This window comes from Parasteatoda tepidariorum, chromosome 5, assembly GCF_043381705.1.
Source record: "Parasteatoda tepidariorum isolate YZ-2023 chromosome 5, CAS_Ptep_4.0, whole genome shotgun sequence".
Lineage (NCBI taxonomy): Eukaryota > Metazoa > Arthropoda > Arachnida > Araneae > Theridiidae > Parasteatoda > Parasteatoda tepidariorum.
This window is the reverse complement of record NC_092208.1, coordinates 50,126,975-50,153,017: the sequence shown is the minus strand read 5'-3', so window position 1 is coordinate 50,153,017 and position 26,043 is coordinate 50,126,975. Positions and strand designations below refer to the sequence as shown.

At 28.0% G+C, this 26,043-nt stretch overlaps 1 protein-coding gene across 2 annotated transcripts in view; it reads right to left on the bottom strand.

Annotated features, from left to right (window-relative positions):
• Positions 1–26,043, bottom strand: part of LOC107456509 (protein unc-93 homolog A) — a 138,491-nt gene that overhangs the window by 6,097 nt on the left and 106,351 nt on the right. For both annotated transcript variants that reach the window (XM_071181444.1, XM_043049602.2), the window contains exons 2-4: positions 16,504–16,774; positions 6,562–7,478; positions 2,890–3,157 (exon numbers count right to left, since the gene is read on the bottom strand). In XM_071181444.1, coding sequence (XP_071037545.1) covers positions 2,890–3,157; positions 6,562–7,478; positions 16,504–16,717 — 1,399 coding nt within the window. In that variant the 5' untranslated portion in view covers positions 16,718–16,774. The remainder of the gene's footprint in view (positions 1–2,889; positions 3,158–6,561; positions 7,479–16,503; positions 16,775–26,043) is intronic.

Here is a 26,043-nt window from a genome sequence, read left to right as displayed (position 1 = left end):
GAAGACTCCCCGTGTAGTAAATGGTGACTGATGCACGTTAAATCTGTCGAGTCTCAAAGTCCTCCATGTTCCCACAACAAATCAATACCTCTGGGGGTACTGATCCAGGAGTTTCCTTGTCTTCTGGATTGGTTCAAAATTACAAGGCTACGGAGTTGAACGTAAGTAGTCGTAAACCCACGAAATTGGGTCGGCTGTTCAACGACGGTTATAAAATAAAATAAAATATCAGGTTGAATATTAGGTGGGAATCCATAAAAGGTGGAAATGAATCTACTATGTGAGACTCCGTTAAGAGATGGAATGAAGTTATCTTTTACGCATCTTAAGTTAAACCAATGCTTGTTGTTTCTAGTTGAAAGACTTTGTAGTCTAAATGTTAGCAGTTGATTGACGTTTGTGTAGTAAGCTCTCTTAGCAAACTGCTGACTTCACTTTGCAATGCATCTATAAGACTGATTGCAATAAGCCTTGGAAAGAACGTTGACAGTTTCCGAAAAGGCAGATTTTCCAATAGACCTACGGCAGCGTTTCTCAAACTTGTTTAACCTCGGTTCGGTACGAAGTCCTAAAATTTTTTGCGACCTCATGCAAAAAACCCCATTTATTTACCAAACAAAATTAATTTTTTTTAATAAAAATCAAGTTATTTGTTTATTTATTTCATACACAAAAATTTCAAAATAATTATATTATAAGTATAAATTATAATTATATAATAAGTATAAAATAAGTATAAAATAATTATAATTATTTAAGTATATGATATAAAAATATAAGTATTTAAGAAATTGACAATTATACTAATTTGAAACTTCAGTAAATGAAGTAAACTTCGTTTCCATATGTTTTGTTCTTAGTGTGAAGGATTTCAATAAATATATGAAATGTTTCAAAAGATTTATAATTTCCTTTTGAAAGTCATTGTTTCCACTAAGTCATTTTTTAATTATTGAAGCTACTTTTTCCGATACTTTGAAAATATTTGAACCAAAGCCTTGCTAATTTGAATTCAATCCATTGAAGGCAGCAAATATATCGTACAAATAAAAGCCCTGGATAGATTTAGTGTCCCCCATCTTCGTGACAGCAACTCTCTTGTAACCGCACCACTCATTGTAGGAATACGGAGTTTCAATTCTTAAATGCCACTTTTTATTGATAAATATTTTCGTTTTCTTGAAGAGATAACTTAAATATTTAGTATTTATTCGATTTTCTCTTGCTGAAATTATATTTTATTTTAATTCTATTCAGTGAAAATAGTACCTAATCTATAAGTTAAAACTTCTCCTTTTGCTTTTCATAATCTGCTATGACTTCTTTTTCTAAACTCTTTGAAATTTTTTGAAATCGGTTTTTTATGAGGTTGAAAAGGTTGAATGATTTGAGATTTAAATCATTATGGACATTATTATCAGTTTCCAAAGAAAAAGTTTCTTTGCCAATAGTTCAAATCTTTTTCTTCTTAATCAATACTAATTGTTGCTTGGTCTTTTATGATAAGTGATTTCTGAAACTTCAAGTACAATTAATTAAATTTAAAATGAAATCTTAATTAAAACTTCAGATGCAAATAATAGCAACAAAATCGAAAAATATTTTAAAATTGCTGTTTAATTTTTAAAATACTAAATTAAATAAAAATGTGTTTATCAATTAACTAATAAATTCACTTAAACAGCATCAAAATTTTCTGAAAAATTTGCAACAATTTTTAAAGAGGGAAGTATTAATTTTTCTTCAACACTATGAGAATACTAAGTCTCAGCTATTAATTTGGAAATTTTAAAAGCTGTCAAAGTGTTTTTTTTATTTAACTGGTGAGGAAAGAGTGAATTGTTTTGAGCAGCAATCAATTCCCTTTCCTTAACAGCAACAAAGTTAATCGGCTTATCAGAGTACTCAGAATGAAGTGTGTCTGAATTCCCTTTCAACTTTGATGATTTCATACTTTTATTTGAAAGTTACTGATTGCAAATAACACATAAAGGAAAATTATTTTAACTGGCAATGAATCCGAAGCGTAAATATTCGTTGCAATATTTGCGAGTCCAATTAGCTTTACGCTTGTTGTTTTGGAGCTGTATATCTGCTTTAGGGGATTCAAACAAAGTATCTTCATGATCATGATGTTTAGCTTTGCTCGTATTTGGTTGATCATCATTTAAATTTTTGATTTTGTTCATTAACCTGTTATCCATTTTATAAAAATTCTTGCAACACTTTTTAAGAAAAAAAAATGTAAAATAAAAATCTGGATATTTAACTGAGACTATATCAACTCGATTCTGATAAAAAATACTCAATATTTTATTTCTTATTTTTTCAATCAAAATCACAGAAAATTTTTTGCCTTTCTAAATTTTTTATAATTATTTTATAATCAATTAATGCAAGTTTGCATTAAACATATTGTAATTTTCTGAGCAATTCATAAAACTAATATTTTTTTATAGCAGGAATACAGTAGTTACATAAAGCCATCTTTGGACTGTTTATTTTTTTAGTTACAATATACAGATCATAAAAATATAAATTTTCCAGGTAAGTTTTACGCTGTTTCTAAATTTATCAACTTTTGATTTAGTGGTTTTCATTTTATAAAATTTTCAAAAATGGGATAAATATTAAAATTATTCTGCACATTAATATTTCATACTTATTGTTGTTGGTTATCCTCTTAATCTGGCATACGTCAGATAAGCTACAGGACGTCACTGACTGCATGAAAATTGGCAACAAAAAGAGGATCTGATTGATACATATTGTTTTGTGATGAAGGGGTATTTGTTCATTAAATTGTATTTCGTTGAATGTGCCTTACAAAAAATTCAAGTTGTTTGATCATTGATAAGAAAGATTGAAAAAGCTCATTAGAAAGCTTACTCATTAACAGCGTTTCCCATACAGCATTGCATAATCCCCATCCACCGGCAATGACGTAAAATACAGCGGCATCGTCTTTAACGGGAGTCCATAGCCAAAGAACCATAAGGAGTCCAGATTGACATACAAGTCCAGCTGCCATTATAATGGGTCTTTGGAAATGCTGCGAGAACAAATGTACTCCAATGGAACCTAGTGTATGACATCCTCCTAGGCAGATCATTGTGAATCCAATGGACTCTAGTCCTAATGCACAGCTGATGTAATCCTGACAAAATAAGAAAAACATATCTTAATGATAGTTCAGGCAACAAAGATGCTGATTTATCATAGCAGTAATAAGTTAAATAATAAAAATTTTATAAGAAATTCCCACTACCCTGTTTTTAATAGATTGGTATACATTATAAGTATCTGTTTCGTGTCAACAGACTGTTTGGCAACATAGTTTGGAGCAAAGTGCCTTTCATTTTAATATATTTCTTTTTTATTATAGAAAATCTCTGTAAAGGAGTGTGCCATAGAAACCACGAAGACTCGTTACTAGTCCTATTCAAAATACTTTATGAATCAGTGAAAAAGAACAGAATTGTTAATTAAAAAGCTGTATTTTTTTGTCAAAATTATCTCTTGAGCGAATTTTGTATCATATTTTTCTTAGAAATTACGTTAAAATTAGTTTTCAAATTTTGAAGAAGCTTACAAATTATTTGATTTGTTACCAAAAAAATGTATTATTTCTGAATTTAAACTATCCTTTGACAATTAAATTAGCATAACTTCGGATCAAATTACGTTAAAAAGCACTGGCACCTTGAGTGCAGCATCCGTACAATCTATTTTGCAGTAAAATCATTTTGCAGCATATTTTTTACGTTAATACTTATTTAATTACAGGGATTTAGTAATTTAATAGTCAATATTGCAGCAAAAATCACGGTATATCAGATTTTCTGTTCCTTAAAATTTTACGGTAACAAATGGATTTTACTGTAAAAAGTACTGACACCTGGAGTGCCGGTACTTTTTATTATAACTTGATTCAGAATTTTTTACAGTGTGAAGATTGAGTTTTAGTACTTAATAATGCCATAACTATAGGTCAAAAGTAATTCAGAATGTTACGTTCTTTAGTTTTGTGGAATGTACTTCTCATTTATTTTTATATAGCAATTTCAATTTCAACGATTTTTATTTTGCTTTGAATAAACATCGTGTTTGCAACGGTCACAATGTTTAACAAAATTAAAAGTCGATATACAATTGGATTGAAATCTGATGAGCTATTAAAATATTTTTAGTCTCTTCATATAAAAGGATAATATAAAGTATGATAATTCATTCGCAATTTTTCCTATGTAAAAATATTTATTAAACCAACATTCGTCATAAAACGCATTATCATACAAATAATAAATTATATTAAGATATTAAAACTGTATAGACAAATACCAAAACCCGAATATTAATGTATCAATATCATATTTTTATTATTAAATTTAATCATAAAACAGCCTCTTTACAATTTTTAAAGTAGAAACGCTAAAGAAACATAACTCTTAAAGTTGACAGTATTAAATAAAAGCACAATAAGGTAAGGTTTCTTTCTTTTTTTTCTTAAATCGAAAAATTTTTATTGTAGTTTTCCAGTCAGCAATTCATATTCATTTATTCTTTTATGTTACTATTGAAAAGAGTTTTTGTAATTCCTAACAATAACTGAAAGTATGAAAAGAAATCCTTTCTTTGACATTGTTGCAACGTATACAAGCAAAAACAGTAGACCTTTACAATAAACCTTTCTCCTGGAACTACTAGTTTTAAAAAACTTTTTTGAATCGAATTGTGGGATTAAGACTAAAATGTAAACAAACGACAAGCTTTTCACAGAATTTAACGAAAACTGGGGGTTTAGGAAAAAGTAATTGTCAAAGCACAAAGATTGAGGAAGAATTACGTCAAACTCACGCTATATTGATCTTCTTTGTTGAGTTTTTTATATTGAGGATTGAAGTTAATGTAATTTATTTTTAATTTTTAAGTTGTTAAATATTATAGTTGTTATATGTGGTTAAAAATTTCTTACAGCTTAAGTTGGATTATATGCAATGAAAATTTTTTCTCCTCTATTTGTAGATGCTTAAATGTTTTTTGCTAATAATTTTTTTTGTCTGATTCCTCAAAGTTAATTAAAAAAAGTTTCCAAAAATTTGCTAATTCAAATTTATGGATTTAACACTCAGTAATTTATACTACAGTATACTATATACTATATACAGTATACTATATACAGTATACTATACAGTACACAAATACTACAGTAATTTATTCCAGAACAAGGGAAAAAAGTTCTATGACTGAAAAATTTATTTAAATATTTTTTGGTATAACAAATAAAAGTAATTCTTTTAAAAAATGCAGTTATTTTTTTTTATAAAATTGTAATTGATTTTTAAATCAATGTAAAGTAAGAAATTGTCTCCGAAATATTTAAGTTTATTTTGGCTCTAACTTTAAAAATAAAATTGAATGTTTCTAAATTGCATTTGTACATTGCACACTGCGATAATTTTTTATTCTAAAATTACTGGAAAATAGCCGGTATTTGTCTGTCCATCCAATAAACTGTAAATTTTACGGTTAGGAAAATTTCGTTACCTTTACGAGTTTAAAACTGTTTACATCTGGTATGGTTAGAAAATCGTAAATACAATATTATACGGTTTTGTAACCAGTTACAACTAGAATGGTTTAAAAAAAAAACTCAATTTTAACGTACTATTTGTGCTTCATTTGAACTCGGATATGTTAGGTCTTTCGTTAGGTAAGAAGATTAGAGTGGGGCTGTGATTGAGTTGTGTTTTGTCAAGTGAAATGTGACTTAATTAGTTTATCTGGTGGTGTCATCTACAATGCGAGATTGGAAACACTAGACTTTTTGGTATTAAGCAGTTTTTAGGTGCTGCCATCTATGCGTGAATGAGAGTTTTGTATTCCAATACGCCAGGGTCGCTGATTGAGGAGTGAATGACACTAGAAACCTTTCATGTGCTGAAGAAATGGTGGAAAAATTTGTGTCAGCGCTTGGAATTCGAACTCTCGTTCAGCTGGCCATAGGATTGATAGATTATCTCTCTCGGCTAAGGAGTTATACCCAGCTGCAAGGATTTAAGTATTTTCATAAGCTGCTCACCACACACTTATGACTATAAGATTATTAGTAATTCGATGATGGAAAATAAAAATATTATTCTGTAATCCTTATCACTTCGTTTAGCTTTCAACTTTTGAAGAACATGAGTTCGATTCTCATTGACTGTGAGCTTAGTGGGGGCAGAGAAAATTCTATATGTTTAACGATATTAAGAGGAAACAGTCAGTAAACGAAACAGTTACAACAAATAACAATAAATAACAGTTTGGAAAGCTTTTCTTATGATTATTTGTCTGCTTTGGTTGAATGTGGCCAATAAAAATTAAATAAATTTTTATTTTATCATGTTTCCGAGAAATTTCTAATAGTGTATAAATATTCTATATTTCAACGTTTTTGGCACCATTAGCTGTTGTCACCATTGTTTGATGCCAGTACTATGTAGAAAACAGCTACACATAAAAAGGAAAACAATCATTCCAAGCTTAAAAATGTAGAAAAAATGTTTAATTACTTACTCTGGTGAAATCTCCAAAAATAAAAGCTTGTTCGATTCCAGTAAAAACTATCATTAAGACAACTAAACTCACATTTTGATCGATTAAAAGTAATTTAATTTGTCTTAAAGTTTGGTATAACAACGACCTCTCTAAAGGATCTTGTTCTTGTAAAACTTCTAATTTCTCCAACAAAATCACCACTAATAGAACACCTACAGCACATGTAGCAGAAAAAACATATATGAAAATCTCAGTGACTTTTGGCGACAAAAAATTATTGTTTGATGGATTTTTACTTGTTTCACTAAAATCCAATGTTAAAAATGCATGTTTGCATTGAGTAGTAAAACAAGTATCAATTCGACGAGCTACTGTACCAGCATCTTGAATGGTCTCGTTTGACGACGGTTGGCGAGAAGTATCCATCGCATTAATGTACTCCATGACGATTGTGGCGATAAGGTGGCCCCAAAAGCAATAAGACTTTGAAATGATGAAGAAAACTCGTAAGAACCGTTGTTGCATTTTTTTCCTGATGGATTGTGTTAAGAAAGAAAGTCTGGATATGTTTCTGAATAAGTAACTCTTTTGAGCTCTGTATGTAGGTCCAAGTAAGAGCCCAACCAGCATGGCTCCAATAATTAAAATAAACGTGTAATTATATTTGAAAATGATTATGAATATTATTGGAGATAACCCTGATGATACCATTATCCATTTAGGGCCGATTTTTTGTATTAAAATCGGTGCAAAGAGACTAGAAAATATAGCGAAGATATATAAGATTGTAAGTGCTTGTAATCCTGTTCGTGGTGCAGTTGTGCTGAGGAAACTCTGCACAACAGAAAATCCACTGAAGCAAAGTACTATTGCCACACTCAGGATGATGGTGCTTTTCATAACCTTTTTTTCCATCTGTATAGACCCAACGCCATCTAAAAAAGAAATGTAATGCACTGTATTGAAAATTTTGATGTTTGATGTATTGACAAATAAATGTTTATGGAGAGTAACTGCATTTAGTAATAAATTATAAACTCAAATTCAAAAATGCAATAAAAATTATTATAACAAAAAAAATCCCTTTGAGATATGTTTACTACGCTTGTTTGGATGTGTTTCATCCGAAGAAAATAATGAAGTTTTCGTTTTAAATTTAATCTAATAAGGTCAAATGCCCATACTTGGGAAACTCTACAAATTTAGACACTACACCGAGAAAAAAAATATATGGTTAAAACTACCAGAATATGATAAAATATACCGTGTGTCTGAATGTATAGGAACCCCTAATAGTTCTGTGAATTCTATCGAAATGCTTTGGTAATGATTTTGGTAAAATTAGCAATAAAATCTAATTTTTTATAATCAGTGATAAAATTTGGTAAATGTAACATTTGGTAATTTTATGACTATACCTTTTGAGTATAACATAAAATCCATTTATTTGGTTTAATTTTTTCCTTCAATTTTTAATTTTTTAATTTTTATAAACGTGGGGTAATGAGAAGTATAGTTTTGAAAACCAGAATTTCCGGTAAACTGCTATCATAAGAACAGAAAAATAACCAAATAAATAGCTTTAATATCGTATATTTTGGTTTTACTAACTAGAATTATGCTTTTCTTTTATATCCAAATACCTTTTATAACCAAATCCATACCATTACCATGCAGTACAGTAACCTCACCAGAATTTTTTTCTCCGAGTAATTAAAAGTACACTAATGAATATTTAAGATGAGAAATACATAATTAGAAATGAAACATAGAAAAGATCCTTGTATTTTCTAATTACGGTATTAATCGTGTTTAATTAATTTTAAAACTAATTAAATTAAACTACTTTTAAAAATTGTTCTTAGTAATTTATAAAATTTTTAATACATGCTTGAATATTTATAGAAAAATAGAAATAAATAACTACTTTTTATTTCTTTCAAAACTACCACAGAAGTTTTGGTAGAGTTTGATAAAAGTTTGAAAAGAAAAGAATGTATAAAAAAGTGTGCATATTTTTGAACACCAATTAAAATTTGAACCAAGAAAAGACAAAAAAGATATTGAAAAAAGGTGGAACTGGAAACCGTAATCTATGCTTGGATTCTGAAAACATACAGTTGTCGATTAGTGGTTATTAGAAACACTTCCAAGTTTCATAAGGCCAAGCAAACTGGTTTTGACGTCTTTCATCCCTTCTTCCTAGCTAGATATTCACTGTCAGAATTTTCATTTTAAAATTATGGTAAAATAATCAGCAACAGTCTGTCCATCCAATTAACCATAAAGTTTACGGTAAATAAATTTTTTTACCTTTGCGGTTTTGAAGCCGTTTATAACTAGTATGGTTAAGAAACCATGACTACAATACTAAATGTTTTTTTTTTACCATTTAAGTCTACCATGGTTTCAAAATCATAAGAAAGGGATTTAACTGGACATTGGAGATAGTTCAATAGCTTTATAGTGCTGCCATCTATGAGTGAAAGAGGGTATCATATTCTAATAGCAAGGGTCACAAATTGAAGAGTACTGGACACTGAAAACTCTTCATTTCTTGAAGGGAATTAAAGAAATATTGTGGTATTATCGGTGGGACTCGAACTCCTGTTCTGTTGGTTATGCGATCGACAGATTGACCCTTTCGGCTATAACATGCACCCATTTGCAAGGAGCTAAGTGGCTTCATTAGGTAGATCTGATAAACTAGTTAATACGATAAAATTCTGGTTGTTCAACAGTTTTAGGTGAAAGCAGTTAATAAACGGTTTTTCTCACTGTTAACAGTTTCAATAACATCTTATTTACGGTTATTTGATTGTTTCGCTTGAATATGATGAAATAACAATTCAATAAACTGTTATTTAAGCATTTTTTTCCGATAAATTTTTAACAGTGCTTGGCAGATTTTGATAGTGCTTTTAATCCCCCATTATGTAAACCATAATGTGAACTTTTTGTTTTATTTATTTATTTTTTGAAAAGAATTTTAAATATGAATACCCTTAAGTATCTTTTGACAAGGATTCTTAAGGGTGGTCATTTTAGAACATCTTGCATGTCTACATACATAAACTGTGCAAATATTATATCGTTTAAAAGTTAAAATGATTACTTTAAAAAGTGAGCTTTAAAGTAAATTTATCTTTAATATGATACTTGTAGAAAACACAAGTATTTTTTTTCCTTTAGTACTCTTAAAAAAGTATATAATATCTTTTGTTTTAGATGATTGAAAGTGTGTTCCGAAAAAAAGAATTCAGCTTTAAGTCTTATATTCGAATCTTTCTTAGGTTGCCCTGGAGTCAAACAGCTTTTTGGGAAATAAAGCAGCTGTTTCAGATTATTTATAAGAAAAAAGAGAGGATTCGGAGATAAGGAGTATATCCTTCGGCCTTCTTAAATTCTATTTTAACTGTAAAAAAAGCTTGTTTTTATTAGTTACATAACATACCTAAAAGTATTATTGCTACTAGATATTTGTGTTATGTTACGTTATGTCATGTCATACTTAGGTGGCAAAAGAGAAATAATATGTTTCGTCTAGAATTTTTGTTGAATTAACTAGGATGAAACTATAAGAAATATTTAATTAAAAATTAATGTTTGGGTTAGTTCTATATATTCGTGAGATGAAACCTCAGTACGGTTGAATGACAATTTTTTAAAATTTTATTTTAAATCAGATCATTAAATAATTATTCTTTAGCATAAAATAATTATGCATGATGTCAAGTAGCACTATTAAGAAAATAGAAATAAAAAGCAAATTATAGATGGCTTAGGAACCATCTTAGAACCATTTAAATAGAAATTGATCAGCACAAAAACCAATTTAATACTACACAGAGAAAGAAACTACCAGTCTGAACACTATTTTTTAAAACTAAAAACTATTAGTTAAAACTATCAGAATATAGTAAAATTTGCTATGTTACTGACTCTATGAGAACACCGAAGAGCTCGGTAATTTTTACCGAAGCACTTATGTAATAAGTTTGGTAAAATTTAATAATAAAATATGGTTACATAATCTGTGATAAAAATTGGTAAATTTAAAAAATATTGGTAATTTCATCATGATATTTTAGAACATGGCATAAAAAGCATTTATTCTGAAAAATTTACCTTTCAGTTTTGTTTAATCTATTAAATGTGTGGTAATAAGAACTGTAAATGTCAAAACCAGAATTGCCGGTACCAGAATTCGTTTCCACATGAATAGAAAAATTACCAGAATTGTGTTTTTTTACCATATGTGTCATTACCATACAGTACGGTAATTTTACCAGATTGTTTTTCTCAGTGTATAAAAGATTGCTAAAGTCGGTCGCACTTTACGCAATTGAATATTTTAAAACTAAACAAAATGGTGTGGAGAGGCTTATATAATTATAATTTTTATACAAAATATGATGCTTCCTTTTTTATTTTTTATTCCCGATGACAGGGTGAATTACAAGGAAAGGGCAAGATGAGAAAAAAACATTGCACAACAAGGAACAAAAAACAGAACAAGAAAAATACAAAGTTAACGGTATGATCGAAGTAATTGCGTCACAATTCTCTATACAAAATAAAGTCGCCTACTCATTTTTAAATACGCCACGGTGCCTAGGTACCATTGGAATTGAATTTCGACGAAAACACCGAGAATAGCTATAGCGACGAGAGAGCATGCCGAAGACTGCAGAGCACTTTGCTTGTTATATCATGTACCATAGTAGAAGTAGTAACAGCATTTCGTATTAGGTGGCTAGGCTATTTATTTATATATGATGATGCATACCCATCAAAAAATAATGACCTTTTTAAGAATTGAAGGAAATTGTAGAACAGAAAGACAATCCACTAGATAGTTGCACGATGCTAAGAGAGATTTAGAACAGATAGGCGTGAATGGTTTGAGAGCCATAACATAGGAGGAAAAGAAATTTTGGAGTATAACAGACAGTTGCGTTTAAGAATAATAATAAAAAGTTGAATGAGTAGAAAAAGAAGAAATATAAATAGAAGTAGAAGAAAACGAATAAGTAGAAGAATAAGAAATGGAAGAAGAATGGTAGTAAAAAAAAGAATGGACAGCAGTCGAAAAGTGGATGAAAAGGAAGTAGTAAAAGAAGAAGAAGAAAAAGCAGAATAATAATGATAATAATAATAAGAATAATCAACAGCAGAAGAAGAAAAGGGAGAAAAAAAGGAGTAGAAGAATTACAATAATAAAAAGAATGAAGAGCAGTAGTAGAAGAAAGAGAAAACTATAATAATAATAATAATAAAAATAAAAAGAAGAATGAACAGCAGTTAGAGAAGAGGAGGAAGAAGTAAAAGAAGAATATGAAGAAGCAGAAGAAGTAGAAGAAGAAGTGGAGAAGCAAAAGCGGTAGTAGGATAATAATAATACGATGAATAAACAGCAGTCAAAGAAGAAGAGAAAACAGTAGAAGAAGTAGAAGAAGATGAAGCAGGCGAAGAAATAAAAGAAAAAGTAGAAGAAAAAAAGCACTAGCAGAATAATGATAATTAGTAGAAGAATGAACAGTAATACAAGAGAAATACGAAGAAAAATAAGAAGTAGAATAAGAATATGAATAAGCAGTAGAAGAAGAACATTAATAATAAAATGAATGAACCGCATTGAAAGAAGAAAAAAAAAAGAACAGTAGCAGTGAAGAAGAAGATATTTTAATGTCATAAAAAACTGTCAGTTGGCCTATAAGAAGGAAGTACTGATTTTTCAAAGATTTTCTAGTTTGTCAACAGCATAGCTAATAAAATATCTGATTTGATATAAAGTAACTACCCCCACTCCCATAAAAAATCCTAACATTTTATAGAAAATAATCTAGTAACATTTTCTCGTCTAACTAAATTTCTTTGACAAAAACTTAATTAAAGGATCAAATATTCTAATTTTCTCATTAAAGAAAAATTAATATTGATTTAATCACTCTTCAGAAGAAAAATTTTTAATTTCTCGCATAACTTTATTTTTAGATTTCAATAGGGGTGATGAGAAATCGATAAAATTAAATGAAATTACTCCTTCTCTAATTTTTTATAATCACCATGAAACGGTGAAATGAAACTAATGAGTTAAAACAGAAAGTTTCTTAAAAAGTTTAATGCGAGTAGTTTGAATTTCTAGTCAGAAAAAACAATAAATTGGAGTTTTATGTCAAACTTTATAGCCTTGAGTGTCATAATTTCTTCCGCTGCATTGATTTTAATTTATTAGAAATGAAAACGTTGGTTTAAAAAAAAAGCATAATTTATTCACCCCTGTTTAAAAGAATTGTTGAAACGTACCATTTTTCTTGTTTTAATTTATTTTATTATTTATATTCAGCGCTATTATGAATTGATAATTAAAATATATGCGATTCTATCGATATTTGGGAATAGTTGTGTTTGAATCCATACACAATCCATGAATCCATTTGAATCCATGTTTCATGACCTAGCATCCAATCAAAATCTTATGTTTATGTTTTCGATAGTTGGATACATTAAAATCTTATATCGGATAAATAGTGTAAGTATTGATATTAGACCATTATTATTATAAAAAATTTCCAATAAATTTTTTTCAATAGCTTAGTAATAATTTCTAATTTAATAATAATTTCTATTTTCTATAATTTAGGAATATAAAATGTTTTTAATAGCTAGGAAATATATTCTGAATCTTTTTCTATACTCGAGATTATAACAATCATTATAAGTGGGAATATAATGTGCGGAAAAGTTTTTAAAATTATGCGACAAGGATCTTCCCAAATATCTTCTAGATAGCAGTTGTATATTGCAGTTTTCAATATTTGATTGTATTTCCAAACTTAATGTTATTATAGTTACAATGTACTATAGCTTCTTGACAGTTGTAACAATTAAAATAAAAATCACAGACTTTCTAGATTCTTGTTAAGCTTTTGCAGATTCTGATGGATTTAGTGATATCGAGCACTTTTTCCCCCACTGAATAGCTATATATTTGCTGGTACATACCCGGAGAAGAAAATTCTGGTAAGATTACCATATTGTATGATAACTACATTTTTGGTAAAAAAATCATAATTCTGTTAATAAAAACCAACATACACGGTATTTAAGTCATTCATTTGGTAATTTATTCTTTCATATAGTACCGATTTACCGGAAATTCTGGTTTTTAAAATTATAGTTCTTATTACCTTAAATTTAGTAAAAGGTACAAAACATGAAATTAATTTAACCAAGTAAATGTTTTATAGTTTATTGTTAATTTTATTTGGTTGATGTCGGTAGTAAACTAAAGAGATGGAGAGAAAACGAGAGAGATAGAGAGAGAGAGAAAAGGAGAGGGGGAGAGAAAACGAGATAAGTTATTTTTAAATAATATATAATCAAATTAAAATCTTTATTAATTATAAGCAAATATTATTATTAAAAAATGATTATAAATCGCATATTTATTTTAATTCCTCAAAAATATTAAGAAATTTCTTCTTAAAAAATAAATGAATGAATTTTTTATTTTTCTAGTTTCATGGTTATATTAATTAATTAAGAATAGCACTTGTTTTCTGAAGAAAAAACTTTCTTACTTTATTTTAAAACAACTAGCATAATGCTCTGATAAAGTAAATATTTATTTTCATTCTTTATTTGTTTTCGTAATTTAACTAAATTATTTTTCTAAATCTCATTACTCTGTTTTAAAACAATTACCATAATACTTTAACGAATCAAAAACTCTTTTTATTATCCAATAAATTTTATTAAAACTCCTTTTAAAAATATAAGAATACTGAAGATCTCGCTTTCCTACTTTTATGGAAATACGGTGTCAAGAACAACATCTGTTTTCTTCCGGAAAAGCCGATTCTTTTATTCAAAGTGTTTTTGTTGAAGTTTATTTAATTTTGTTTATTTATTTATGTATTTGCAGCATTTCTTTACGAAGTAATTAGATAACCTGGCAGACGTAATTGAATTTTTCGAATGTCTGAAATAAATTATCGTTTGAAAATTGTTCTTTCTAGAAGTTCGGATAAAAATGAATTTATTTTAATTGATTTAACAAGTTGTGTACGTGATATTTTCAAATTGAATTTTATTAGAGAGAAGAAATTTCGGAGGAAAAGAGATAATTTCGAGAATTTTTTTAAAATTGAAGCTTATTTATAATCCTGTTTCTTTTAAATTATAACTAAGATTTTATTTTAAGCTATTTATAATTTTGAGTTTCTTCTATGCTAATATACGACTTATTTTGACATTAACTCAATGAATTGTTGTTTGTTGAAAAAAGAAGCACAGTTTTTTAAAAAATTTCTATATGGAGGAAACATTTCTGGTATAATTACCGCACTGTATGATAATTACATTTCTGGTAAAAAATATAATAAACTAGTAAATAGAACCCAAAAATAACGGTATTTTTTCCTTAAAAATTTTTCCTTTCATATGGTAACGTTTTTCCATAAATTCTGGTATTCAAAATTACAGTTCTTATTACACACATTTAGTAAAAATACAGAAATGAAAAATAAATTTAACCGAATAAATGGTCTTAATGCTGTACTCCAATGTATCATTACAAAATATCAAATTTTATTACACATAATGAAACCATATTTCATTGTTAATTTTATCAAAATCATTGTTAAAGAGTTCATTGTTAAAATACGTAGCTTTTTAATGTTCCCATAGAGCCAGAAACACGGTAAAATTTACCATATTTTTGCAGTTTTGACCATATTTTTTTCCTCAGTGTAGGAAATGATATTATCCTTTTGTCATTTTCGATTTAAAGATAACGATATTTATCGGAAACATGATCATAAATTTGGATGAAAAATTATAATGCTGAAAATTATTTCATTTTTCAATGACCAAGCATAATTACGAGCAAAGCATAATAACTCGTTCAATTCCTTTTATCTTACATTCTCATTAGTACTCGCATTTTAGCACTAAAAGAAATCTATTCTTTGTTTCTCAAAAAAAAAAAAATCTCGAGGTAGAAAAAAAGCTTATTCGATAGCTTTTAAAAGATAATTGCGCATATCATTATCGTCAGTGAAAGAAATATGCTATTCAAATACATTGAAACATTAAAAATTCGTAAAAAATATAGTCAAACTGATGTCTGCTATTAAAACTGAGGTAACAAAAACGCGTAATTTATTATGTGAGTTTGGTAATTTTTTTTCAATAAAATCATTTAACATGTATTATTAAAATTAAAAATTTAACATACTTGGAAAAGGAGAAACTTATATTTAATTCATTTACACATCTCCTGATTTTCATTTCATATTTTTAACGGATGAAATTTCTCTACACATTTCTTGTAATGGAATCCTCAGCCTGTACATTTCTTACAGCAAAATTTTTAATACAATATTGAGCGTTTTGAAATTAATATTATTGCTTAGATAGCGTAATACTCGTACGATAATTTGCTAGAATGTCTTACTTATTATAAAATTTAAAATTAACTTTATTCTTATTTAGTTAGCTGGTTACTGGTTAAAACTTGGTAGAGCATGCATGCAAAAATAAACTTGTTATTTAACATTCTGATTCTATTATTTTAATGCTAAATAAAATTATAAAAAAAGTCACAAATTTCTCATATTTTGATAGGTTAGTATTCGGCGTCCTATAAGTGATAGACGATTTAGAAATGAAAAAAAAAGAATAAAGAAGGAAAGGAAACAAAAACCGGAATGGGAAGAAAAATGTGCGACATGCTCGAAAAAAAAATATTTTTACGGAGTTTCAAAGTTTGTACTACTAAGATAAGTTATTAAACATATACAGAATATCCCATTTGCTTATTATTCCCTACCACAATAATTCTACGTTTTTTGGATTTAGAAATTAGTCCTCAGTCAAATGATTAACTTTTTATGGTTATTTTATAATCTATCGAAATTAATGAGTTAATTGGAAATCGATGAACAAACTCACTTTCACTCTCTTCATCGACATCGTCTTTTTCATCTCTGCTGGAGGCTGGAGCTTGATCATCAGGTTTAAGACGCACTGGACGTTGGTCACACGCATAATCCTCTTTCATCTCATAAGTAACTTCGACTTGATCATCTTCACGACTACGCTCGGCCATAGCTTGCTCAAGGAGTTGATCCAGAGATTTACGACATCCTGACGAAACAAGATCCATTAAGACAGACTAACTAATCCAGAATTCTTTCGAGTCCGCAGTGCAACATCTTTTCGTCTAAAATATAAACATAGAAATTTTTTAAGAAAATTATTTCGCCACAAAATTAGAAATTTACGAAGGGTGAAAAAATTTTATAGTTGAAAATATGCTTTTATTTGACGAAAGAAAATTTTAATAATATGTTATAAGTTCCTTGCATAACGTTTTTGTAAACTGAGGTAAGCAACAAATGGTTATATACTTTTTAAAACAACTATTTTAGAGTGCATACATTAGATAAGCGAATTTTATTATTGTATCTGTTTTATTGCATTAGATAAAATAATCTGATTATTTGCATAAAGTTTAATTAAATTAAATATCGATTATTATGCAATTATTAGGTATGCATTGGAATATTAATGATTTTGAATGTCGCAAAATTAGATATCAAGTTATTTTAAGTTACTAACTATGTAGTAGAATATAAATTACTTGGCATATAATTGAATTACATATTTAATGCAATATAATTATTAAATGTGTAAATAAAGAAAATAGTATAATTATTATAATATTATAAAATTATTATATAAGTAGATAAGGGATATAAATTATCATATTAGTAGATTAGAAATTTAGGGAAATATAAATTATTAATCATTTTGTGTTAATGAACATGAATTATTAGGTATGTAGTGGAATTAGATATCTGGTGCAATATAGGTATTAGGTATGTATAACGCATTTGTAGTAGAATTAAATATCTAGTGTAATATAATTATTAGACATTCATTGGAATACAATTAATTATTGTATATTTCAAAATTAGATAACTACCTCAATATAAGTTACTAATCATGTAATGGAGTATATATTACTAGGCATGTAGTGGAATTAGATATTTAGTGCAGCATAATTATTAAATGTGTAAATAATGAAAATAGTATAATTATTATAATATTATAAAATTATCGTGTGAGGTGGTTATAAATTATTATATAAGTAGTAGATTAGAAATCCAGCGAAATACGAATTATTAATCATGTTGTGCTAATAAGCATGCACGATGGAATTAGATATCTGGTGCAATATAGGCATTGGATATGTGTATTGGATATGTAGCGGAATTAAATATATCTAGTACAATGTAATTATTAGGTATTTAGTGAAATATAAAAAATTATACAGTAGAATTTTAGATATCTAATGCAAAACAAATTACTAAGCAGGTAAAGGAATTTAAATTACTAGTGAAACTAAATATCTTGTGCGATATAAATTATTAGACAAGTCGAAGGAATATTTACAGCAACGTAATAAAATAACATGAACTAAATAGGTAAGTAAGTAAAGGAATTTAAATTATTGGATATTTAGTGGAATTAAACATACAGTGCTATATAAGTTATTACGAGTGTAGAAGAAATGTATATAGAAATATAATAAAATAACATGAACTAAATAGGACACTTAAAATTCTCAACCACTTTTTTAAATATCTTTCAAAATTTATAGAATTAATGAATTACAACTACAAAATCAATTTTGCATCAAAACCACATATTTTGAAAAAAATAAGGAAGCAATTTGCTAAAAATATTTACTGCCATCCGGGGATAAGAATTATTCTTGCCATTGGGAATTCTGCAAAAAGCAGGGGAAAAAAAATCAATTTTGCGTTGCCCCATTTTTTATTCTCAGACCCCTAACTCAATATGGGCGTGATTTACTAGACTATTCATAACAAAAAGGTATTTATTTACAAAGCAATATCCTAACTCCGTATCCAATATTCTGATGGTATGCTAGAAAAAACTGCAATTTGATTCTGACAAAAGCAGCTTTTATTAGGTAGTAAACTTTAATAAATATTTATTGTTTACTTTACCCTTTAATAGATAATTCACTTGTGGGTTCAGGATATTGCTATGGAGTTAAGAGGAGGATAGTAAAAAGCTATACTCAAATAAAAGGTTGTGAAATATACACGTAATATTATTTAATGCACTTATGGCAAATTTTCTCTGTTATATATATACAGATTATTATTATTTATATTGTCATTAAGGAAATAAAAAGATTTTATTTATGTTTAAATTTTAAGATAATATTTTTTATTTACAATATGTTTGATTAGTACAGCTGATAAAATTACGATGAAATATTAATTTTTTTTTCTTATTATATTGTATATTATAGGGGATCCCACTCCGTCTTTGTTTTGCTTAGCAACCCATAAGACTGCTTTCAAAATATTATTGTCCAAATAGAACGGATAAAAAATCACCGATAAAAAAAAATTCTGGTAAAATTACCGTACTTTATGGTAAGGACATTTCTAGTAAAAAAACCACAATTCTGGTTGTTAAAACCAAAATATACGGTACTTAAACCATTCATTTGGTAAGTTTTCCGATCACATGGTAACGGTTTATCGGAAATCCTGCTTTTTAAAATTATAATTTTTATTAGCCCACGTTTAGTAAAAAATACAAAAAAAAAAAATTTAACCGAATAAGTTGTCTATATGCCATGTTTTAAGATATAATGATAAAATTACCAAATTTTATCATAAATTATAAAATCATAATTTATTGTTAATTTTACCACAAACATTGCCAAAGCGATTCGGTAAAATACCGTGCATTTTGATGTTCCTATTGAGCCAGAGACACGGTAAATTTTACCATATTCTTAAAGTTTTGTACATACTTTTTATTTATGTAGATTATTAAATTGAAATTAAAAATTATTCATTTAAAGATACCCATATTTTTTTATTGTAATATCACAGATTTGATTCCTCAAATTTAATTTACGATTGGAGAAAAATTATACCCAATCATTTTGCAAGATTTTCTTTGCAACTTCATCAAGGTTTTTTTAAATTACAAATTAATTTTGGTAAGTGTAAAAACTAGTAGATATTTTTCAACAAAAGGATTATTTAGTAATAAAGCGAAAAGTTAATTCTTAATATTGTCTTACTTAGAACTTTAAACAGTTACTTTCATATTCATTATTTTAGTTGTACACATTAACATAACAGAATTTCTCATCAAATTATGACAAAATAAAACATTTCTAATCATGAAGGAAATATATATTATTCTATTGCCTAAAATACAATGTGATACAGTAACGGAACAACACCTTTCTCTTGAAGTTTCAAGCCTTCAGTTTTGAATGACAATCAAAATCTAAAATTTTTTAAATTCGGAGAATAATACTAAGAAGGTATAATAAATAAATATTACTGATAGGTAGCCTTAGAAAAGTCTACCTACCAGTAATACCAGTCAGGTAAATATAGTTAATTTTTTTTATTAATTTTACACTGATGACAACCGAAGATGTCGGGATCTTTTCTATTTATTTACGATCATATCAGTTGAATGCACGTAATAATAAGATGAAAATTATACTTTTGAAATATATAAAAACCAGACTCTTTATAGCTTTCCTTAGAAAAAGGAAACGCAATGTGCCAGAAATAAAATAGTACAATCTAATTATCATTTCATAAAGATTTCTCTATATAGATTGCATATAATCACTATAAAATTAATCTTTTTGATTTGAATGTATCTTTTTAATATAAGTATTTAAAAATTAGCAAATTACATTGGGGAATTTTTTTGTTTTGTTTTCTGTTCCATGAGCTTTTTTTAACAGATCTTAAATACTTTCTTATTGCATATTTCAAATCTGCGATCAGTTTCTTTCTCCACATCATACATGCTTTTAAATAAACATTTTAGTCAATGTACAATGTTTAGTCAATGTATCCAAATGTACAAATTTAAAAACATTACATATAACAGCGGGTTACGTATATGTTGCAACAAACTTTTAGGGGAGCTAGGGCATATATAAAGGGTTAAAACCGCATGAGAGTTCATGCCCGGAAATATCATCGAACGCTGGTAGGGACGTTTCCCTATTAAGATCTGTCCAGAAGCTCGTGAATGAAATAGTTCATAAAAGGAGTGCTCTCCAAGAGGTGTATCATGACATTTCTGGGCACGAGTTCCAATGCAATTTTAATCCTGATGATATGCCCTAACTCCTAGAAGTTTGTCGCAACATTTATGCTGCTCCCCGCTGTAGATAACGCTTTTTAGCTTATACATTTCGACAAAAAATTGACCAAAAATGTCATTTAAATAACTGTAGCTTGATGATTTCAGATTTGAAATCAGTAATACGAAAGTATTTAATAAAATGTCATAGGTACCCATGTCTGAAAATGTCATCATACTCTGCTAGGGGTGGTTCCTTATTATGGACTGTTTCTACGCATGTTTTTGAACAGTTCATAATGGGTAAGTGACAACGAAAACGACATTTTTAGTCCTTTCCTATGCAATTTTAATCATAACTATGTGCCCTTAGAAGTTTGTCGCAACATTTATGCGACCCCCTTTTATTTGTTTTGTTTAACATTTTGATAAAAAATCTACTAAAAATGTCAATTAAAAAATTACAGCCTTGTGAGAGAAATTGATGATTGCAGAATTGAAATTTGCGATAGGAAAGTATTTAAGATCTGTTACGGAATGTCAAAAGGAAAAAAAAATTGTTTCCCAGCATTATTAATATATGTTTCCATAAATATTTACTATTAACCTAAAATAAAATAGAGTATAGCGTTATTTCTGGTTTTCGTCAATCAATCCATGAATAAAAAGCTGGAGAACTGATTAAAATTATAATTGATAACTTAGAACTACGCATTTAGCATTTATTATTTACCCATTAGTTCTCATATATTTCAGCAAGAAAAGGAAACAAAAATGCAGGAAAAATACAAACCGGAAGAACATAAACTTTTTATTCTAGTAAAAATAAAACTGAAGTTAAAAGTGAAACTATCGTCCTCTAGATTCAAGATTCCATTTTATAATAAAAAATATTGAAATTGTTTCCTGTTTTAAAATAAGTAGTTTGTTTCAATTCTAAAATAGTCGTTTTCAATTCCTAGAAAACTTGATTTGAAACAAGCTCCATTAATTAAGAGAAAGTAAAAATTTCACGAAAGTATTTACTACAGATTATAATCGGTACACAAACAATTAGATTTTCTCAATGGACTTCATTAGTGCCAAAAACAAGCTTGAAGTTAACTTTATTGAAGCGACAAATGGTAAATGAGTGCTCTCTATCTTTGCACGAATTCCATCCTAACGTCTCTAAACGAAAGTTTCAATTTAGATTGAAATAAAATACTTTTGTTAACTTTAGAGAAGTTTCATATGCAAAATCTAATCTACCAACCTTAATTACTGGTAATTAATTTGAATTCCTCAATGTTTATTCGTGTTTATTTTAATAAAATGTTTCATACTTTTTGTATTTTTATTTTTTCATCAAGTATTAAAATTTTTCGATAGTAATTATTTTTAATACAACTGAAAAGCTACTGAAATTCCTTGGAAAGAAATAATTTTATTTCCCTCAATATAATCTAATTAATATATATTTATAGTTTTTTTTCTTTTTTTAAAAATTTAAATTTTTTTATAGCTTTTACATTAAGTGATCGAAAGATTCCATGCCTGATTAGAAGCAAAATAAAATGCAGGGTATTTTCTCAAAAATATATTTAGTTATAACTGATCCTAATCTCTGAATACCAGCAATATTTTATACAAGATTCAATATTTACTATACATTAGTAACGTATTTTATTTCATTTTACATGATTTTACGTATTTTACTTCATTTTACATGATTTTTTACATGATTGAAATTTTTTATGTATTGAAATTTCTGGGTAATTTCCTCAAAGAAAGCCTTAATCCCACCTTTCTCGCTCTCGTTAAAATGATTTGAACTAGTTTCACTATCTATTTCTCGTGACGATGATATTTCCGAGCTGGTGTGTTCAAAAGTAACGAGCAAAAAAGATTAAAACAATCTATTTCTTATCCTCGGAATCATATGTATTTCTCAATCTACACACCAGATGGCAGTACCATACTATTTGTAATTTGCTTAGAGATAGTTTATTTTGAACCAGATTTCAGCACTCATCTATTATATATTTGCAATTGACCAAAAAATTAGAAATGAATACATATATTACACACACACTTAATTTCATGAAATTTTTTTTTAAATAAAAAATTGGCACTTTTGTGACCGATTTCTTTAAAATTATACAACCGTTAAGGAGTTAAAGATGGTTTCGATTTTTTCAACAGAATTTTTTTTCCAGATAACTTTTCTTCTTTAAACGTCTATTGTTTCAGCAGTGCCAGTTGATTGACGTGTGGTAAAAATTAGCACAAGTAAATGCCTTTTATACTGACCTAACGTGGACTTTAACGTTCACGTTAGGTCAGTATGAAAGGCAGTTTAATTGCTCAGTATAAAAGACAGTTTAATTGCAGTCAGTTTAAATTGCTTTGAATTTTAACATTAAAGTTAAAGTTGTTGCTTCTAATATTTCTCCCCAATTGCTTATTAGATTGATTTTTTTGCCATATAGCAACCTTTTTTTTAACTCCAAATTTGTATTAAATTATTGTAAAATATATAGTATGTGATCAAATTTGTCTAAAATCTTATGGTTTTGCTAAATTTGAATTAGGGGAAATTTATTCATGGATAAAAAAACCTATTGCAATAGTACAAAAGTAAAGTGCTTAATTTTCAAAAATAGTACATTAATTTTTATCTCTTTATTTTAAGGGCTTATACGTTTTAGAAAATATCATAAGATCAAAAATAGAAGAGTTGACAAAAGATATCGCTTGAATTGGATGTAGACGTGATCTTTCAAAGAAGAGATTCTATAAAGATAACGAGAATTTGATATCTTTCGATCTATTAATTTCTTTTCTAGTCTTCATAGATGTTATGTGCTTTATAAAATGTTCTTTTATATCGAATCTAAGAGCGTTTTTTTCTTACATTAGTACACTCAATGAAAAGTCTCTTTCTGACGCCTCGATTGTTGTTTTTATGGTGATAAATATCCAGGTACAGCTTCGAGTTCTACCGTGTTAATGAACCCTAATAAGAGATCCATTTCTTTATTGATTGTTGAATCTTTGTACGGAACTTTAAGTTCCGTACAAAGGATGTACGGAACTTTAAGTTCAACCATGGAATCCTAAGTGATTGAACCGTTTTCAGTAAAACTCCGACTTTATAAATAATAAAGTATGTAAAAACAGTGAGAAATAAAGGGTATAAAAACAATTGTGAGTGTATTGACCAATAAAATACACTTAATTTCAAAAATATTTAAAAAGAGAAATAGAATTTTTTTTCTTAATAATCGAAAAGTAGATTTTATTAAACTCACACTATTGAGCAGTATCTAACTTAGTTTTAAATTTGATTTTGGGTATAACGAATCGAAAACGAAACAAATAAGACACATTATGGTTTTTGGTAAAATGAAAGCTTAACAAACTGTTATAAATGGTTACCAGAGAAAATAATACTTAGAAAAATAATATTTTTTGAAACAAAAGCTTTTGCTATTTCCTTTTTATTTGCATTTTAAGCTAAATAATTTCACAAAGACAACCGAAATATTAAATAAATAGATTATTAATTAGATATAAATACAAATAATGTTTCAAAAATCAGTACTTTAAGGTAAAGAAAAATGTCCTAATTCTCGGAACCCCTTTTCCCTTTGCACGGAACCATAGGATTCCGTGGAACACTATTTAGGAACAGCTTCTCTAAGACAGCCATGCAGTTTTGAATGTCTTAACTTTAGCTCCTCTTTCAATTACATTTCTGATTCATCATCTTCAATCTTTCTTTTTCCAGTGTCCTTGTTTTCATATTTATCCTCATTTTCTAACTCTTTGTCTGAATCTGTTATTTTTCTTTTCCTTAGTTGCGGATAAAGATTTTTTAACATTCTTTTTTACTCTGTTGGGCTTAAGAGGTTTAAAATCACTACTCAATTCGCTCCCAAACAATAGGGCTATTCGTCATTATGAAGATGGTGCAAAATACTGTTCATATTCGTTCTTGTATTTTCTCTTATTCATTCTATGCAAATTTAAAGCGTAATTTTCAAACATTCACTTAAGTCTATCTTTCGTCCCTCGATTTTATTTCACAAGAACTTCATTATCACTTCAACTGCTAACAAACTATTGTCGCATTGTCATAGACTTGCTACAGCTGTTCTAACTGACTGCAGTGTATTTACTATTACAGAAACTTGATTCAAATTTTCTTCAGAAACAGTTCCTGCCTACTTTATATGGATCAAAGTTTTTTGTACGGTGTCTTCGAATTTCTGGAATCATTCTAACGTACCCAATAGACTGTTCCCTAAATAATTACTGTAATTATATACCTATTAAGTATATAATTCCAGTTATATAAATTGGAATTTATACTACTCAACGTTTTTTTTTAATATTTATTTTTGTATTTTTCATTGTTCATAAACTTTTAATATTAAACTATATTTCACTCCTATAGGATTTTGATTTTTTAAAAATATTTTCAGGGGAATAAAATTGGTATATGCAATATGAGTTTTACTGCAATATTTAGCCTTTCTTGCACGAGAGACACAGGGTCTACCTACCAATACAGTGCTCACAAATACCGAGTGATGAAACAGATGTTTTTGTTCGGTAGAATTCTTTTCGTAAGAAGAAATTTTTGGAAAAGAGAAATTTTCCAGTTGCTTTACTTCTTAGTGTGTTTATTCTTAAAATAAATACATATGTGTAAAAATTGTTTATGTTACAAATTCTATGAAAAATTCACCCAAGAAGAAATTGTTAGAGGAAAAATAAAGTATTTTTAGTACTCGAGTTTGATTTAATACTATTTTTGGCAGAATTTTCATACAGAGCTATATTGGTTGAGAGTTTTTAACAGGTTTAGGATCTTATTACAATTTGAGTCAAAATTTCTTAAAGCATTTTATGAGACTAGGCGTAGAATGCTACAATCTGTCATAACTAGAATCCAACTGCACACTTTTTTCTCATTTGATTCAATAGATGACAGAACTATCACTCAATCTAAATCTCTAGATGCCACATTTTAGCTAAACGGCTTTCTTCGACGCATATCGGGACGTCCTGTCAACCAACGGAAATGTTCTGAAATGACCAAGATAAATATTCAGGGAGTATTGCCGTGAAGCTTTATAACGCCTTATAGTTTTTCTAGGGGATAACTTTATATAGATACGTGATAACTTTCACCGGAGAAAAAAAATTATATTGTACAGTTGCGCAATCCAAAATGTTGGGGATTCTCTCCTCTTTCGGCTTCGTTATTAAAATGGCCTGTAATAAATTTGCACAAAAATACTGTCTTTTCTATTGCATATTTTTTGAGTT